Here is an 18,610-nt window from a genome sequence, read left to right as displayed (position 1 = left end):
ACTGAATTATTTGGTCATTTACACAAGAATTCATATTTTCTTTGTCATTTTCACTTTCTACAGTGGCTGAATAGAATCCAACGAAGGGCCGAATTTGGCCCCCGGGCCTTGAGTTTGACAGATGTGCATTAAATGATCTCTTTTTGACTCTGAACTCACCTTGTTATCAAACCGTCTGAGAACTCTTCAATAGGAGCAACATATGCTGCAGGAAACCAGCCCTGACTAAAGGAGAAACAACACAGTCACGCATCATCAAACAAAACATTTACTGTATTGTTTCTACAAAACTTCCTGTTAACTTCAAAACGAGAGCCCTATTTGCAAAAGAGTTAAAAAACTAATGGAAGACAAGAAGAGATGCTTTTATTTTGAAAGGAGAATATTTGATTTTTAGCTTGAAGCCAGTCCCAGGACCATTTTACATTCTGTTCGCAATGCATCATGGGGCGGATGAGTATGGCTAATGTGACTACAGTGCATACTTAAAAAAATGTCCCCATACAGTATACATCCTGGTAATCTTTTCATACTATCTAATGTGAACCCATTACATACTCATTATGACGTCAGACTTAACATGAGTAATACGTTAATATGACATTTACAACAGCCTTCGTTTGAATGTTCACAGCGACCAAACGAGGACAATCAGAGCAAACAGATTCTAGAGAGTTTTCACCGCTCTAGGGTCCGTCGGTGTGAATGCACCCTAAGTCGTCTAATGGTAAAATGTAGAAAAGTCTTTAAGTGTCTCAGTGCTGCCACCTACCGCAGGCTAGCGTCAGTGCGTCCGTATAGCCAGCCGTTGCGAGGCTCCTGAACCAGCACGGTGATGGTCTCTCCTCTGTTGAATGGGAGCAGTTTGGGGTTGGATGAAGAAAGGTGCGACACCAGAGCTCTCATAACTCTCCCTCCTCCAAGACCCAACGTTTCCCCGACTGAACTGGACCGAGAGCGGCTGGGGACGGGGGACGGCGCTGACGACCAAGCATAAAGTTTGACCTTCTATTAATTATTTCTTTTAGTTTTCCAACTCCAGGTCACGTCCTCACCTCTAGAGGGCACTCTGCCCAGCGCTAGCTGCTCCCGCTTTGCCCACGACATGTCTTCGTCTCTGGCTACGGTCTGCAGCAGGGAGCTCACCGACCCTCGCAGCTAGAAAAACATCCACACATTAACCGTCACCAACGTATTCATGAACTACTGGAGGCACAGAGAAGATTAAAGTTTGGCAAACTGGAAAAAAGGTTTATAATTCTTCCTCAGAGGTGTCTGCTGATCACTTTGATGTGTCCTTATGAGTGCTTTCTGGGCGTGGCCAACTTGAAAGTTCTTCCAGTTCTTCCTGTTCTTCAGTGCTTCCTGATCTCGATGGCGTCTTTGAGCCAGCTGATCAAAGCTGATCTCGATGGATCAAAGAAGCCATCGAGATCAGGAGGCGGAGCTTCAACATCAACAGGGATAAAGGAACATTTTCACTCTCGCACACCTGGGACTCTCTTCTCCAGAGACCATCAAGCGTCAGGGGGTGTGGCCAGCCTGACAGAACTATCAAGATGGCCGTGCCCAGAAAGAACTCAAGGACAAACCAAAGCAATCAGCAAGACGCCTCTGAGGAAGACTGGCAGTAGACAGTTGAAACAGATCAAAGTTTCCTGAAAAAAGTTGTCTGAATAAACGAAACCTTGACACATTATTGAAAAAGATTTAGTAAAAATGTTACACCTAGTTGGACCTCTGGCATATGAACTATTGGGTTTTTTGTTTAAATGAAGCATCTTGTGAGCCAGAAGTTACACAACTATCAACATGTCATAACTTAAGTGACGAGCAGAAAATGTTTCCTAACAACACTGAAGCACCACAAGGTTGAGTGGTTAGACCAGAGGTCTGCAACCTGCGGCTCTGGAGCCTATTGTGGCTCTTTGGAAGTGTCAGGTGAATGCATTTACAGAAACTAACACAAATGCAAAAAGGTCACAACACGAATGCAAAATGGCCACAACGGAAGTGTTTCCGACGGTCCGGTATTATGATATGATAGCCTGATATGAAAAATATAAGAGTATCCTAATCAACTTTCACTTACTTTCATACGTGTTTAGGTGTCTTCTTCTTGTTCTTCTCTGTTCTGGCGGGTTAAAAACATCCGCCAGAAACGTGTCCGTCTGTAATACCGGTCCGTCGGAAACACTTCCGTTGCGGAAACACTTCCATTGTGGCCATTTTGCATTTGCATGGTGACCTTTTTGCATTTTTGTTTGTTTCTGTAAATGCATTCACCTGACACATCCCAGCCACCGTACTTTGGCAATGGCTCCCTATAGCTATAAAATAATATTTAAATAATGATGATTGTTACATTATCACAGGGGGTATTAATGAAAAATGACATTCACACCAAATAAAATCACGATATAACAATTAAAAAAATAAATATTGTGTAATAACTCTGCCACCTCCTAAAACATCTACAGATCATCAACTTTCCTCGTACCTGTGGCTAACCTTAAGTTTTAAATCTCAGGTAAGCTAACTAAACCACTTCTGGAAGAAAATAGAGATTTGATTTGTGTCGGGAAAGATTGAATTAACTGCCAACATTTCAACTTACATACGCATGCTTAATGTGTTGCAAGAAATGAGCAATTAGCGTGTGTTGACAGTCATGATTTGTTATCAAATAAAAAAAGTAATTTTTTTAGCCCTACACATACATCAACTAAAAAAAAATCTTGTTTAGACAATATTATTCGATATCATTTTAACTACGTATATAATTTTATACATTATATTGTCTTCATAGAGAAGGTATTTTTCGGCTCCAGAAGGACTTTAATCCAGGTGAGATGAGGCAAAATGTCTCCTTTGAGAGTAAAGGTTGCAGATCACTAGGTTAGACCATTCCAGTAATCACTGAACCAGTCCATCGATCACCATTATACAAGTTTAATCAGGATTTTTCTTTACCTCAACATCCCAGGATTGAACCAACAACCTCAAAAACTCAAATAAGAGCAGCTTGTTGGACTAGCATTGAAGGACTGATACCTGTGCATCCTGATCCAGAACGGTGGGAGTGCGAGACCTGGAGCCTCTGCTTTCATTGACTTTCTCCTTCCATCCGTCGGCCTTTTGCAGGAGCGATGAACCCGTCTGAGAAAAACCAGCGTTTTCAAATCCCAACATAACACATCACACAGCGAAATGACTAACAGCGCTTTGTTGAGAGAAATTCTCCAAAGAAGTGACTTTCAACAGAATACGAGCTGATAAAGTTTAATCACACAACGGTGTGAAAAGGAGAACTGACTAGTTTTTAACCTTCAGTTTGCGTACATCCTGTTTGCATTACACACACTGCTTTATCAGCTGTGTGTGCAAGAGGAAAGTTATTGTTGTTGTGGAAAAGTCATTTCATCTGTGTCATTTCATTTCTCTTAATCATTCTTGTTTTTTCAATGGTCATCGTATTACGAAAAGTTATATCTGTTATAAACTGCAGAGTTAGAAGGAAATAAATGGAGTTTTGAATTGTTGATTATATATTTCCTGTATTGTGTTGTGAGACGGTAAACCACATACAAACTCAAGGCCTGGGGGCCAAAACCGGCCCTTTTAAACATCCAAGCGAGCCCGCAGGATAAAATGACTGAGAAAACATGAATCACTGTGTTTATATTACTTGTGTATATCTCAGTAGGATTGCAAAAGGGCGTAAAATATGTGGCAAATTTCCACAAGAACTGAAGCTCAGGAATTTTGACAATATAAAAAATGTAAACTTTTCATGGGAATTATTCATTGAAATTAACCAGAAAGTGGGAGTAATTTTAAATCAATGTATCATATACCCAAACATAAATATTGGCATCCATGCCAAATAATACACTTTAAAAAACATAATCTCAACAGATTTATTTATCCTTTTACCAATAGGTGGCGCTAGAACTATGAATGACACTTGGGTTAAACCATAACTCATTTTTTGGCAAACTCTTAATAACTACCATAAGCTTTGTGCTCAATCGATAGTGTGGTAGAAAGAAATAACAGTATTTACCCAGATCAGGGAAATCCTCAGTGTACTGAAGTAATAGTTCTTCAGTACACACAAACATGTCTGTTTTTGGTCCCTGAACTAAAATGTGTTTGACAGCCCTACGTTAAAGTGTGTGTGTGTGTGTGTGTGTGTGTGTGTGTGTGTGTGTGTGTGTGTGTGTGTGTGTGTGTGTGTATACCTTGTTTATCAGGAACAACAGTGACTGAGTGAGGCCACAGTGTTTCTCTGCCAGGAAGCGATACCTTCTTTCCTCCTCCTTGGATATTTCCTGCTGACTCTGCCTCAGGTACGACATGTACTCACTGTTCTCCTGAAAACACAAGACGACAGTTAGACGCACACGTAGCAGCATCAGAGCGTGTGTAAGAGCTTGGGGTTGAAGTGTGTGGCGTATTTGTAGCACCAAAGAGTCTCTGTAGGTTCCTCTCCTCAGCTGTTTCTCCAAAGCCTCGGCCTGGTTCCTCACCTCCAGCTCATAAACCCGACGACTTCCCTGAACCAAACACACACTTTTACTCAGTGACAGAATCAACTACACTTGTTTATAGAGTTCTATGGGTTGTTTAAAAAAAGGGGTTCTCAAGACAAGTCGTGAGACATGGATTCGCCAGATGCCTTCAAGAAACTATGAATATTTTTTGAACAATTTGAGCACATTTTTAATTCTTTTTACCCTTTTTCTGCAACTACACCAAACTTTTGCCCCTTTTAATGCATTGTTGCTACATTACTCCCATTTATCACACTTCTCTATCAAATTTCAATGCCTTTTCTGAACATTTTTTTTCACTTTCGAGACATTTTCAGCACTTTTTCACCTAATGTCACATATGTTGACTCATTATTGTCACTTTTAACCTCTTTTCACCATATTTAATGCTTATTTTGCCTATTTAACCACATTCACAATTTACCATGCCCATCATTTGCCAGTTTAAACTAATTGTTCCTACTTTTTAAAATACATTACCCCAACCCCCCAATTTCTGCCAGTTTTAAGCCAATATTAACACTTTGAACCATTTTTACCACTTATTCAGTCCGTTTTTGTCCACTCTAATTTGCACATTTTACCGCATTTCTGTTTTTTTTAATCCCATTTCACCACCTTTTCCAACATTTATGGTAACTTTGAACCCATTTTATTTCTGATTAAAACAAGAATTCACATCTTTAAGATGACTATATACTATGGAGCACATAATAATAAACTATAGCTGTATATACTACATGTGATCTGAGGGTCACATGATCAACATTCATGTCAGCATTTAGAATGATTGTTAATACAGGAAAGAACAAGGTTTGTGTGCTTTTTCACATTGTTCTGTGTGTTTTTTTTCTGTGTGTTTTGGGGTTGGTACGGATCAATATACTGATTTTGAATTAGTTTGAAAAATTAATAAATCCCAATTAATTTCTGCATTACAAGATTTAGTCACAAGTTCTGTTTCACTTTCTGTTTTGATTAAAAAACAGCCGAACAAAAAATCTTCCCAGCTATAAAGTGTGAATGTTCGTGGTATCATGATCAGGATCATTGATCCAGATAACTGACAATCGTCATTTGTTCTATTTCTGTTGTTGTTTTGTATATTTATTTGCCTTTCTGTGTATTTGATTGAGCTGTTAGTCATGTATGTATATTTTTGTTGTAATTCAGTGTACTGTTTGTAGTTTCTTTGTGAATTTTTATGTCATATTGTGTGTTTTTGAAGTTGCTAAACGTTGCCCATAAATAACATGAACCAGAGATTTCTCAGCACTGAGTCAAATTCATTCCATTAAAATCTAAAACTCCAAACACAAATTGAATTCTAATATGAAACTAGACTCGACATGTTGATTAGATTTGTTAAATGTATGTATTTATATTTAAATTATGTATTAATATCCCAGTTGCATCATTTGAAAATCTACCAGCCTTTTCACAAGTTTCACTGTAGAAAAGTTATTGATTTTTGGTTCCTTTGCAAAAAAACAGTTTTTTTTGTGGAATCAATAATAAAATGTTCTACGTCAACCTGAAGCTCTGAACAAACTACTGCAAGGTGTTAAATTCATCCTATAAGAAGCTTGTCTTTCCTGCACTCACATCAATATACTCTTCATCCAACTTGACGTTCTTCTCCATGGTTTGTAAGACTTCCACCTGGAACCATCGAAACTGCAACACAAACACACACCGTCCTACTGTGATGTGTTGATCTGCATAAACAAACTTTACATTTAAAATGCTCATTTTAATATTAGCTTGATGGAGTTGTCGATCAAATCAATGTGTGAATGAACTCTAGGGGGTATACTGCAAATCTAGATTAGCTCTTATCACGCTAACTTCCAGGATTTCATCAGTGCTGGACTACAAAGCTCGCTGCAGCTTAATCACTATGGTAATTAATGCTGAACGGCTAACCTGGTCACAATTAGGTTTTTCTCTGGCTTGGTTGTTAGCGAGTCCTAAAGCCCCACCTCCTGACCAATCAGATATCTTAGAAAACAACCTGCCCATTGTTAGACGATCCTGATTGGTGCAGATCTGACAGCTGAGTTTAGGAAAGAAGATTATTAATTATAAATGCAATCCTTTCATTTACCAATGACGTCCTTTAGGAAAGATATAGATTTATATCTGATGGACTGATTTACAGTCAGATGATGAAGCCTGTGTGTTGATCGTATCCTTGGACAGCTGAAGTCATTAATTACTTAATTAAATAATTCATACGCTGGGGCTGACATTATCAGCCCAGTGTGTGTGATAGAGGTCTACTTGAATAGAAACACGTGTGTCTCATGGGATGAGATTTCACCAGAGTTATGAGGCTCCAAAACAACCTTCAAACGAAACACCTTCAAAGCACAATTATACTTCCTCAACATTTCAAAACATCATTTTAATTTTGACCGAAACTGTCATAGAAACACAGCTACTATCAATTCTTGCTTTGAAAAAAATAATACAAGTTCAAATGTGGACTAAACAGTGTATTTCCTCTCGTGGTCTTCATATCAATAACTGTGGGACTACCAGAATTCAGGGGACGAGATTTAAGGAGGTGAATGTAGCCTCACATGTATGTTTAGAAAAATAGTACACATAAATGTGTGTGCACAAAATCTATAATATGAGGTGCTATGAAGGACTTTACCTTCTGAAATGTAAATATGACAGACTAAACCCTCACTTACATGTTTAGGGGACAATATCACCCATTTACACCATATTTTTCACTGTAAAACAGGCGGGCTAATGTTAGCGTTAGCATGTGTTGCAAACGGATAGACGTCAAATTTTAGACACAATGTGGCGTGATCTCACTGCGTGATTGTTCCTGCTGAGTATAAATATGAAATGAATGACAATAGTTAACTCCATTAACTGCATTAAGCGTGTTTGGCCTGATTTCAGGAAGTTTAATAGCGTGTGATGATCCGATTAGAGAAACATGATGAACCTGAATGTGTGTAAACCGACATGGAAATGAACATAAACTCTGAAACGGAATTGTAAACAATACATTCTGTGTGTAGAAACATACTGACCACTCCCTCCATCTCTGCAGTCAGTCTCCTCTGGGTTTCTGATATCTGGATCAGGACGTCTCCTGTTCAAAGCAACAACATAAACAATGTGAATTAAAGATGTTGTACCCCTGTATCATCCAAAAGGCTCCTGAGCAAATCATTCAGTGTTTGGGCTCCATTTAGCCTTGAATCTTTGGGATCGTGATCAATTTTAACCATTTTTATTTTGGTGACGAAGATGAAGATGAGTCGCAGCATAAACACAGAATATGGCGTATCTTAGTTGGAAAGAGGAAGAAAAAGCGATTCTTGGCAGCTTACAAGTTGGAAAAGGAAAAGAGAAAAATTGACAAATTGAAGATAGAACAAAAACCAGTGATAAAGTTTACTTTGGGCCACTTTGACAAAGATGAGCCCCTATTAAAATAAACCTGTGTGTGTCATTTCACCTGAAGGGGGAACCAAAGCAGGTTTGTGGGAGGAAGAAGAAGAAGAAGAAGAAGAAGAAGAAGAAGAAGAAGAAGAAGAAGAAGAAGAAGAAGAAGAAGAAGAAGAAGAAGAAGAAGAAGAAGAAGAAGAAGAAGAAGAAGAAGAAGAAGAAATCAGATACAAGTGAACCGGTACACCAAGCACCATGGTTTACCGTAGCAGCTCACAATTTATACACACAGGAGATGGAAAAACAAAGTGAAGAGGAGCGAACAATGACGTGAAATAAGGAAGAGAAAACAGATTCTATCCTTAAATTCCAAAAGAAGAAAGCCATGCAACCTCATGCTTAGTCTGGACAAAACAAGACATCACAGCATATGATTATTTCACACTGGAACGTTAAAAGTGACTAAATAAAGCTAAATGAGAATCTTTTCTATCCACATAATAAAGATACATTGTCAGTTATTTGAAATGTTTACCGAATTATTTGTCTGAACCACTATGACAAAATACAGCATTAATACATTTTAACAACTGTTTTGCATTGTAAGCTCTTACAATACCATTAATTTTGGGAGTATTGTAATGTTTATATGTAATTTGGACGTTCTTGTTGTATGTGCATTTCTTAAATTAACCTGACCCGACAACGTCCAAAAAAGACGTCTTCTCAACGCTGACTTGCTCATTGGGAGCTCGACATTTACATTATTTCTTAAAAAGATCGCAAAGCATAATAAATGTTACTGAAATACACCTGGATATATACTTAGTGACTGTGGATAATACTGTATAATGATTTGTAATAAACAGAAGCACATACACACACAAACACGTGTGTCTGTGACTGTGTGTGGGTTTGTAAGATTTTTTCATATGAGAAGTAAAATCACTTCAAATATTGAACGTTGTGGTCATGACGTTCAGATACCGACCTATTTTTGACGTCATATAGACGTACAGATGTGGTTCAGACCGACAGACGTGTTATGAACGTGATCTGGAGGTTTGTGGACGTCGGATGTTTAGTGGGCAACCAAGTCTCCCACTGAGCAACGCCAATGAAATGTGATGGAGAAGTGTCAGGAATGGGAGTAATGTAGCAAAAATGCATTCAAATTAGTTAAAATATGGCAAAAATGTGATGAAAACAGGTTAAAATATGGCAAGTTTGGTGTAGCTGCAGAGAAAGTGTAAAAAATAATCAAAAATGGGCTCAAATTTTTCAAAATATTCTTAGTTTCTTGAAGGCATCTGACAACCCCCTCCCACCCCAAAGTTGAGAACCACTGTAAACAGATGCATAGTTTTTAGATAATAGTTTTTACTTCATTCTTACTGTGATTTCTTGTGTTTCTCCCCCAAAAAACTCTGCCAAAGTGACTTACAACACATTTCTGTTCTTTTAACGAACTGAAAGTTGTGGCAAAACAATGACAGATTTATTTTGGAGTTTACATGGAGAGATGGAAATCTGACTGGAAGTGAATGAGTGATGAAGTGAAGTGATATAAACAATTATTTTAAACTGGCATATACTGGGAATGACAAATCATAAATGTGGTTAAATATGCAAAAAATAAGCATGAAATACGGTGAAACAAGGTTAACAGTGACAATAATGGGTCAACATATGTGACATTAGGTGAAAAAGTGATGGAAAGGGTTTATAAGTGCTGAAAATGTCCTGAAAACGAAAAAAATGTGCAGAAAAGGCAGAAATGGGAGTAATGTAGCAAAACATTTTTAAAAGGAAAAAATATGGCAAGAAAAAGTGACAAAAATTGGTTAAAATATGGCAAGTTTGGTGTAGTTGCAGAAAAAGGGTAAAAAAATAAGCAAAAACTGGCTCAAATTGTTAAAAAAAATATCCTTAGTTCCTTGTAGCCATCTGGCGACACCCTCCCAGTGTCACGCAACTCCAAAATGGGGTCCTGACCCTGAGGTTGAGAACCCCTGGTTTAGGAGATCCTTTGTTGTTGATCCAGCTTGACTTTCCATGGAAAGTTATCCAGGCCCTTCAGTAATGCCTGGAGCTGATGGACTGATGAATAAAGAGCTCAGTCCTCATCTATAATTCAGGGTGCGTCACTGAATAGGGCCGTGGTCACGCTGCACATCCCTGACCTTCTCGGTTGGCCGGCCGAGCACGGCTCTCATGAGTCTACAGACTGTTAATGTAGGGGATGAGCTATCACAATGCTAATTACCCCCAACTCTGTAATCATCACACATTCCTATAGGCAGAGAGAACATAAAAAACTCCCTACCTCCTGCTACTTTTTAAGCATATACCATTGATTGGTTTGGGTGGAAGGGGTTTTTTAATTAATATATTTTAATGCAATAATATGTTTAAAACAGACCAAGCTAATCTGAACAAGCATCCATGAGCTGAACGGTGCCGAGGTCTGTGGAGGGACACAAGTTAATACAGAAAATAAGGAAAAATCAACAATGTACGGAGCCCCAGATATGACATGGCAAAGAAAAGATTAATTAGTGGCCAAGAAAAAATTAATTTGTGGCCATGAAATACCAATTAATAACTTTTCCGGTGGTTAGCGACTGGTTGCTGTAGCAACAGCAGATGCAGTCAAAGAGGAGCAGGTTGCTGAGCGGCCCTCATCAATAACGTGTTGATTTTGTTAATGTCGTAAACCGTTAAAAGTGTTAATCAGTAAGTGTGTAGCTCTGTGTGTACAGACTTTTCAGTGCAAGGTGAACTCACGAAGCTGTTGTAAACCGGAAATGACATGTTTTTGCACGTTCATGTTGTAAAAAACAAAACACTTTAAGTTACTTCAACGGGGCGACAGGGTGCCACCCTCCACCACGGTAGTTGGCAGTGTCTCTGCTGGGGCGTCACATTAGTTAAGTGTAGGGGCTTGTGTGACAGTTGGTTGTGTGTGAGGGTGTGTACTCGGGTGTATAGTTTGTCTCTGTGTGCGTCACTGTCAGTGCCTGCGTGTGTGTGTGTGTGTGTGTGTGTGTGTGTGTGTGTGTGTGTGTGTGTGTGTGTGTGTGTGTGTGTGTGTGTGTGTGTGTGTGTGTCTGTGTATGTCTCGTATTCTTTATGGGTGTGAGTGATCAGTAGATCAGAGAGTGATCGTGTGTTGTATGAATGTTTGAGTCCATCAGCAGTAGAAAAGGAAGGACCTGTAGGTGTGTTTGGAGGAGCGCTCGTTTTCCTTGGGGGACCAGGATGGTGGGCGGTGTCTGCTGTGTGCACCGGTGATTTAATTTGGGGGTTAAATATTAAGTATGGGTGAAGGTCAGTTCACTTCTTCACTACAGTGCGTTCAGTCAGTCTATGGTTGATTCACAGTTAGAAACCTGCACAGTGTGATTGTCCGTCGCTGTGTCCAGAAGAGGAGCAGGAGCAGAGCTCTTCCTCCAGCCTGTAAGCGTCGTATCCCATGTTAGTGCACTCAGGAGGTTCTGCTCTGGGAACCCTCTTCAAACCAGTCAACCTACGAACTATTGTTTGAATAAAACTTGAATCAAACCTTCTGTGTCTGCATGAGTTCCTGTGTCTAAGTCCTACTGTCTGTTAAACCTGGGCGGGACACGGTACCGATCCATCCTGCGCGATTAAGAAAGAAAATGAAGCAACAACCACTACATCAACCACTCAGCAAACGGGGCTGTTGTAGAAATGTGTAAGATACAATAAAAACAGGGTAAACAATGGGCAAAAACACGTAACTTCCTGTTTTTATTCTCTTTCTTTAAACTAAAGAAAGTTTAAAGAAAGAGAATAAAAACAGTTACCCAAAAAAATATGTAAACCTCAAGGGGCGACAGTTCCAACTCTGTGGTTTCATAGCTGACAATGAAGCACAGAAGAAAAGCTCTCCTAAGGGACCTTTACTCTCCCTTAAACAGTGTGCTGACACGCTCTGGTAGATGAACTTAGAGAGTAAATCACAAACTGTTGAAGAACTTCTAACCTCAGGGTTTGTGGGTCTTCAACAGCCCGTTTCTTTACTCTCTAACTTCAGCTACCAGAGCGTGTCAGCGCACTGTTTAAGGGAGAATAATGGTCCCTTAGGAGATCTCTTCTATTCTGCAAAATAGTATGTTTTGATAGGCGTAGCTATAGATCTTCTATTAAGTAGATTTTAGGCAATATTTGTAAAAACAGTAGAGGATCACTTTAATGATTTGAATCAATAACACACTTGTGATTGTAATCAATTATCTGTTTTTTTCCGTAATAAATACTTTTAATTTATTGATCTATGTGGCCTACAATGTCTTTATCTCGGTTTAAAAAAATGTTAGTTATCGTCAACAGTAACTTTTACTTTATGGCCTTAGAACACAGCCCCTACAAAGTAAAAGTTCTTTTCTCTCTCGCTGACATGCAAAAGTACAAAAAACAGTCTTGGTTTTTTGAACTTCAGATTTTGTCAGTGATTCCAAGGCTGTGTTTTCTGTAAAGAAGGTCCCAGACTTGAAGTGTTTATGGATGCATGAGTGTTTAAAGCACACACGTACGCACGCACACACACAGGCAGTTACCGAGTGAACGAGATGACAGTGTGTGAAGGGCCTGCTCTCCCATCTTAGCCACAGCACTGAAGTAGGCTTCACTGCAAACAGCCAGGGCTGAAGTCAAAGAAAACACACACACACGCACACGCACACGCACACACACACACACACACACACACACACACACACACACACACACACACACACACACACACACACACGCCTTAGGGTTTTGTTTGCTTTGGAAAATATTCTCTTTTTATGCGTTTGCTCAAGTCCTCTCACACTGAGATACACAAGACCTTCGTCTGATGCAGGAAAGACAACAGATCATCAACACAGAGATACATGATATTGTATGATATGATATTGTGCTTTGAAATGTATTGTCAAACATTACAAAACACTTGTAAATTGACTCACCTTGAAAAGCCTGGACGTAACTGGTCCCCAGTGCAAAGAGTTTCTGTAGACCTGGGTTGAACTGCTCCATCAGATTCTGTGTCACACACATACAAATAAAAAAAACTGTAGCTAAACTCTTTTATTGTTCTTTAACCCTCCTATTATCCTCAAATAGTACCAACACATTTTACCCTTGGGGACAATCTGGTGAAAAAACTACACATTTTCTAAAATGTATTACTAAAAGTATTTCTACTACTGTCCCCTGTGCCTCTAACCACTGATATAATCTCAAATATCACAAGGTTTGAATGTAAATCAAAGGAAAAGAGGCTACCAGGCTACGAGGAACTAAAGTAAAAGAAACTAAAAGAAACTAAAAGAACGTCACATTGAGAATGTTTGTTCACACTCACCTTCTACTCACTAATCAACATTAATCCAAAATAAATAAAAAGGATTTTATGAAATAGTTACATTTATACAAGACATAGTCCTACATAACGTTGTAGACACACACATGTATAACCACAAAAATCATTCCTAGGTGAATGAAATATGTTGAATAAAACTGTGGCTAAAAATGGCTCTGATCCATTTTTCTTGAACCCCTGGGTGTGTCCAAATATTCCCTCCTATCTCCTTTCCTATCCACTGTACTTTAACCCCCAAAGTGTTTAAGCGGTGGCCATGATAAGGAGCGTTCCATTTCTCTTTAAGATAAGGAAAGAAGGCTCAATGCATTCTTTATAAACTCCTTTAGCCTAGGAAACACTGATGCATCCTTTACCAAAGGAGACAAGATAGTGCTGACCCACAATTCCTTGCAGCGACAACATTTATAGGGACGCACACACCTGAGCGATTACGTAAACAGACGTCACTAACCTTCACCACCGTCAGATTATTACGTCACCTAGTGGAAGTGTGTCTGATTGTCAAAACAAACGTGATTGCCTTTCCCTAACTCCTTTAGGAAGTCTCCTTACACCTTTCCTTAATCCTGTGATGGCATCCACAGGGTAAAGGAAAAGTGGATAGGAAAAGAGATAGGAGGGAATATTCAGACGCACCCACAGAGTGTCTGTTTTTAGTCAAAAAAATCTTGTCGCCACAAGGTATTGTGAGTCAGCATTATGTGGTCTCCTTTGGTATAGGATGCATCAGTGTTTCCTAGGCTAAAGGAGGTTATAAAGGAAACATTGAGCCTCCTTTCCTTTGCTTTTTAAAATTGGAATGCTCCTTGTCATGGCCGCAACTTAAACACTTCCGGGGGTTAAAGAAAAGTGGATAGGAGGCAATATTCAGACGCACCCCAAGTTTTTGTGTCAGGCACTTAAACATAAATAACCCTTTGATAATGAAACCTTGACCTGTTCTCTAGCGCCACCATCAGGCCAAACTTTTAAATTAGAATTCATTTATCTTGAAATGTATTACCCACCATTAATGGCCAATAATGGCAAAGTTCTCATGAGAATATTGTGTTATTCTTTTTTAACGATAAACATTGAATGGGGTCAAATTAACCCCAACAATAATAGGAGGATTAACAGAAATGTAATTAAGAGTAAAAAAAAAAAGATGAACTCACCGAGTAGACATTCAGGGTTGATTTGTGCAGTTGATCACTGCTCACTCCCGACATGATGATAAATTCAAAATATAATGAAATAATATAAAAAAAACAACTTTCACAAAAAGAATGAAAGTGTGTAGGATGTTTGGGTTTAAAGTTTCCCGTGCAGGCCTTTGTGATCCTGTTGAAATGAGCAGTGAAAGTCACCTTGGGTGCAGCTCCACCTCCACAGACTAACTAATACGTTCCTCTTTTATCATCCGTTAACAAGCTCTCTTAAACCCGCCTCGTCAGCACTTTTCATCTTACGAGCTCTAAAGTGAGTGCAGGAAAGACAAAAAGGTGCAGGTGTCATAGATACGAGCGAGCAGAGTGAATTATTGATGGCAGCCTTGAAAGGAAAGGAGGAGGTGCTGCTGCCATCATTTCACAGAGAATCCCAACAAAACATTCTGCTGCTGTCCACAAAAAAGGATTTCAAAATACTTCTAAAGTCGACATGGGCAACAGGCGGCTCAGGGCCACATGCCCCCCATGGTCCAACTTTGTTCAGCCCCCAAAGTAAAAGCATAAAATGACTCCAAAAAGACAGAAAATTAAACAACAAACAGTAAAAATAATCCATAAAATGACTCCAAAAACACACAACTAACTTATATTCACGCTCTCACAGCACAATTGACTGTATATAAATATATGTTTATACTTTAATATTTATGTTTTTACTGTATTTGCTGATTAAGTTATTATACTGGTGTTCCTGTGTGTAAGTGTATGTGGCAAATCAAGTTGATTTGATTTGATTTGATAACTGAAAATTATACAAAACAACTAATATACACAAAAATTAATCCAAAAACACACAACATGACAGAAAAATAAACAAAAAACAGCAAAAATACAGAAAATGACTCATACGTAACAAACAAAACACAAAAACTTCCTTTCTCTGGAACATCCAAATATACCTTTTTCCTTTCAATTGGCCATGAAATGTGGTTAAATTGGAAAAAAAAATAAGCAAGAAACATGGTGAAAAGAGGTTAAAAGTGACAATAACTACATTTATTTTTTTTGACATGAATAATATCCACTGTTATCCAGGAAGTTTAGTATTATTTGGGCAATAGTATGTAGTCATCTTAAAGATATAAAACCTTAAACCTAATCAAAAATAAAATAGGTTAAAAATTACCAAAAGTGGTGGAAAAGGTGGTGAAATGGGCTTTTAAAAACCACAGAAATTGGTTAAAAGTTACAAACTCGAGTGGCCAAAAACAGACAGAAAAAGTGGTAAAAAGTGTCAATATTGGCTTAAAAGGGGCAGGAATGTGGGGGTTGTGGTAACGTACTACAAAAAGTAGAAACAATTACTTTAAACTGGGCTTGACAAATAATGAATGTGATAAAAAAAAAAAATGGCAAAATCAAGCATGAAATATGGTAAAAGAGGTTGAAAGTGACAATAATGGGTCAACATATGTGACATTAGGTGGAAAAGTGGTGGAAAGGGTTTATAAGTGCTGAAAATCTCTTTAAAGTGGCAGAAATGTGCAGAAAAGGCATTGAAATTTGGTGCTGGCAGTAATGGGAGTAATGTATGTAATACATTAAAAGGAGCAAAAATATGGCAAGAAAAACTGATGAAAATAGGTTAAAATATGGCAAATTTGGTGTAGTTGCACAGCTAAGTATGTTTTAATCACACATTACAACACCTATATAACGCTTTCACTGCTTCAGTGTCGCCCCCTGCTGGCTCTTTGGGAATAAATGACCACATAGCTCATGGTTGCATAAACACAAACACAAAACATTTCTCAGTATTACAGAAGACACTTTTCAGGTTTCCATTTTCAAGAACAACGTGGATCCTCCTTCAGGGAGTCACTGACCACAGAGATGGAGCCCATACGCACGACCGCTGTTCAGCAGTAAACATCACAATTAGAAAAACAACATATTCATCAGGATACAATCTACTACATTCAACTGACCTTTCGCAAAAGCCCCGCCCCCCTTATCTACTTTTGCAATGTCCGTCAAGTTCCTGAGTTGGTCTTGTCAGTGATGGCTGGTAGTAGTCCACCAGTGCATGTTAGTGACTCTTTTTGGAACAATACCAGTGTGATATCGTCCAGATGAAGACAAAAGGGGCTACAATATGCTGTGGAGGAATATATTCAACATATTCAAATAAACAACGAAGGGGACATTACAACTATCAAAGCTAAAGCATACCAGTCAATGGTGAAAGGAGAAAGACCCCCTGATCTCTACCACAAATGCAATGAGCACAGCCTTGTGGACCAGTCACGCTCCTGCACTGCTGGGGAAGTTTCCTTATATTATATAGTTTGTATCCTTCTTAAGCTATAAGAGCATTACAACAGCTAATGAGGATCTTAATAAAACAAACTGTTACATTAGCTAGCTAGCTAGCTGAACCTACAGGTGACCCAAGGCTAATAAGATAGCAGCTATTAACATGGCTAAATGCTAACAAAGCCTGTTATTATAGATTGGGAGAATTGTATGCTTCAGGAGAATGTCGACTAAAATACTGATAGTAATATAGTAATAATAATAATAATAATGCATTGGATTTTACAGAGCACTTTATCATGAACACTCATATTGATGTGCATTATTCTTTCACTCCACACACAGTGGTGGTAAGCTACTATTGTAGCCACAGCTGCACTAAGGCAGACTGACAGAAGAGAGGCTGCCATAGTGAACCATCGATCCCTCCGACCACCACCAACACTCACTCACACACTACATTCATACCAGGCAATGTGGGTGAAGTGCCTTGCCCAAGGACACAACAACAATGACTTGGATAGAACGGGATTCGATTCCCCAACCCTTCGGCTATTGGAAGACACACTCTACCACTGAGCCATGGTAATCTGTGCTCCCTCTAAAGCCACGCCCCTCACTCACATGCACGAGCGCAGGTGCTCCAATAGCGGATTGTGTAGAAACTAAGTAAACACTAAACTTTACCAATATATATATGTTAAAAATGTGACTAAAAACTCTGTTTTAACTCTGTCACCTGTGTCGCGCTTTGAGTGTGGGAAAAGTGATTGGTTAATAAAACACAAACCGTCATTTTTCGTTGGTCAAAGGTTTTACAGGTTTACAGCTGCTACAGATGTCTGATTTCCTTCATTCCTTTTTCACAGCACATAGATCTTAATTTCTGTCAGGAAATAAAGACAATTTCAACCAAAAACTTAAAAAGTGTATCTGGAGGAAATTACCTACCCCAGCTTTAATCAAATCAAGCGTTATTGTCATAACATACAAATTAGTGCAGACAGGATGAGATGACGTAAAAAACATACACATCTCCCAAACTACACATACACACTTACTGACACACACACACATCCCTGAGACGTTTTTATAGTTTTATAGTTCATTGTACACATCGCTCCAGTTGTTTTCGGAACAGAAGGAACACGACCTGCACAAACCATGAGAACACCGCTTCACCACTGTGCCTGCTCTGAGCACGTCAGATCTTGTTGACCTAATAACGGTTGTTCGGACGTATGATTGGACAATGACTGTTTGTGGGCGGGGTTTTGGGAAAGGTCAATCGTAAGCATTGATTGCGTTCACGACGTATACAACAAACCTGGTAGTGAGTTTGATGAACTTTGTTGGGTTACAAACCACAATCGTTGTTGCAGGTGGGTGAAGCAATTTTCTTTGGAAGTAAAAAAGACCATTTTTAAAGGCTCTTAAAATAAAATGTATTAGTGATGGATCTCCTACCTTTCATGAAGGTGATCATCTGGCTGAGTTTTACCACGACTTCATTGTCCCATTGTTCCATGAGATGACAGTCGTCAAAAACCAGCCAACAGCCCTCATTCACAGCTCGGTCCAGAGATGACAGGACGACTTGTTTGTCGAGCATTTCTTCATAAGAAAGGACTTTAATCTGAACCTAAAAGCAATGGATGAAAATACCAATCACAAATGAGAAAAACTAAGTGGTTTTTATTAACTGTTAGCACTGTTACTTAAATCCTTTAATTACGTATTCCTATATTATCTGCACCTGTTACTGACACAGG

At 38.9% G+C, this 18,610-nt stretch overlaps 2 protein-coding genes across 2 annotated transcripts in view; both read right to left on the bottom strand.

The window, feature by feature from the left end:
- Positions 1-14,817, bottom strand: part of baiap2l2b (BAR/IMD domain containing adaptor protein 2 like 2b) — a 17,691-nt gene extending 2,874 nt beyond the window's left edge. The window contains exons 1-11 of the mRNA XM_028461255.1: positions 14,529-14,817; positions 12,953-13,028; positions 12,557-12,643; positions 7,613-7,674; positions 6,162-6,233; positions 4,470-4,559; positions 4,245-4,376; positions 3,055-3,159; positions 1,056-1,158; positions 773-980; positions 160-225 (exon numbers count right to left, since the gene is read on the bottom strand). Coding sequence (XP_028317056.1) covers positions 160-225; positions 773-980; positions 1,056-1,158; positions 3,055-3,159; positions 4,245-4,376; positions 4,470-4,559; positions 6,162-6,233; positions 7,613-7,674; positions 12,557-12,643; positions 12,953-13,028; positions 14,529-14,582 — 1,055 coding nt within the window. The 5' untranslated portion in view covers positions 14,583-14,817. The remainder of the gene's footprint in view (positions 1-159; positions 226-772; positions 981-1,055; positions 1,159-3,054; positions 3,160-4,244; positions 4,377-4,469; positions 4,560-6,161; positions 6,234-7,612; positions 7,675-12,556; positions 12,644-12,952; positions 13,029-14,528) is intronic.
- Positions 14,818-16,150: 1,333 nt separating this feature from the next.
- dnhd1 (dynein heavy chain domain 1) overlaps positions 16,151-18,610 on the bottom strand; it is a 59,886-nt gene continuing 57,426 nt past the window's right edge. Inside the window, exons 38-40 of the mRNA XM_028461089.1 lie at positions 18,306-18,480; positions 18,166-18,237; positions 16,151-16,437 (exon numbers count right to left, since the gene is read on the bottom strand). Coding sequence (XP_028316890.1) covers positions 16,370-16,437; positions 18,166-18,237; positions 18,306-18,480 — 315 coding nt within the window. The 3' untranslated portion in view covers positions 16,151-16,369. The remainder of the gene's footprint in view (positions 16,438-18,165; positions 18,238-18,305; positions 18,481-18,610) is intronic.

This window comes from Gouania willdenowi, chromosome 1, assembly GCF_900634775.1.
Source record: "Gouania willdenowi chromosome 1, fGouWil2.1, whole genome shotgun sequence".
NCBI lineage: Eukaryota > Metazoa > Chordata > Actinopteri > Blenniiformes > Gobiesocidae > Gouania > Gouania willdenowi.
The sequence above is the reverse complement of the archived record's forward strand: the minus strand, read 5'-3'. Positions and strand labels throughout refer to the sequence as shown.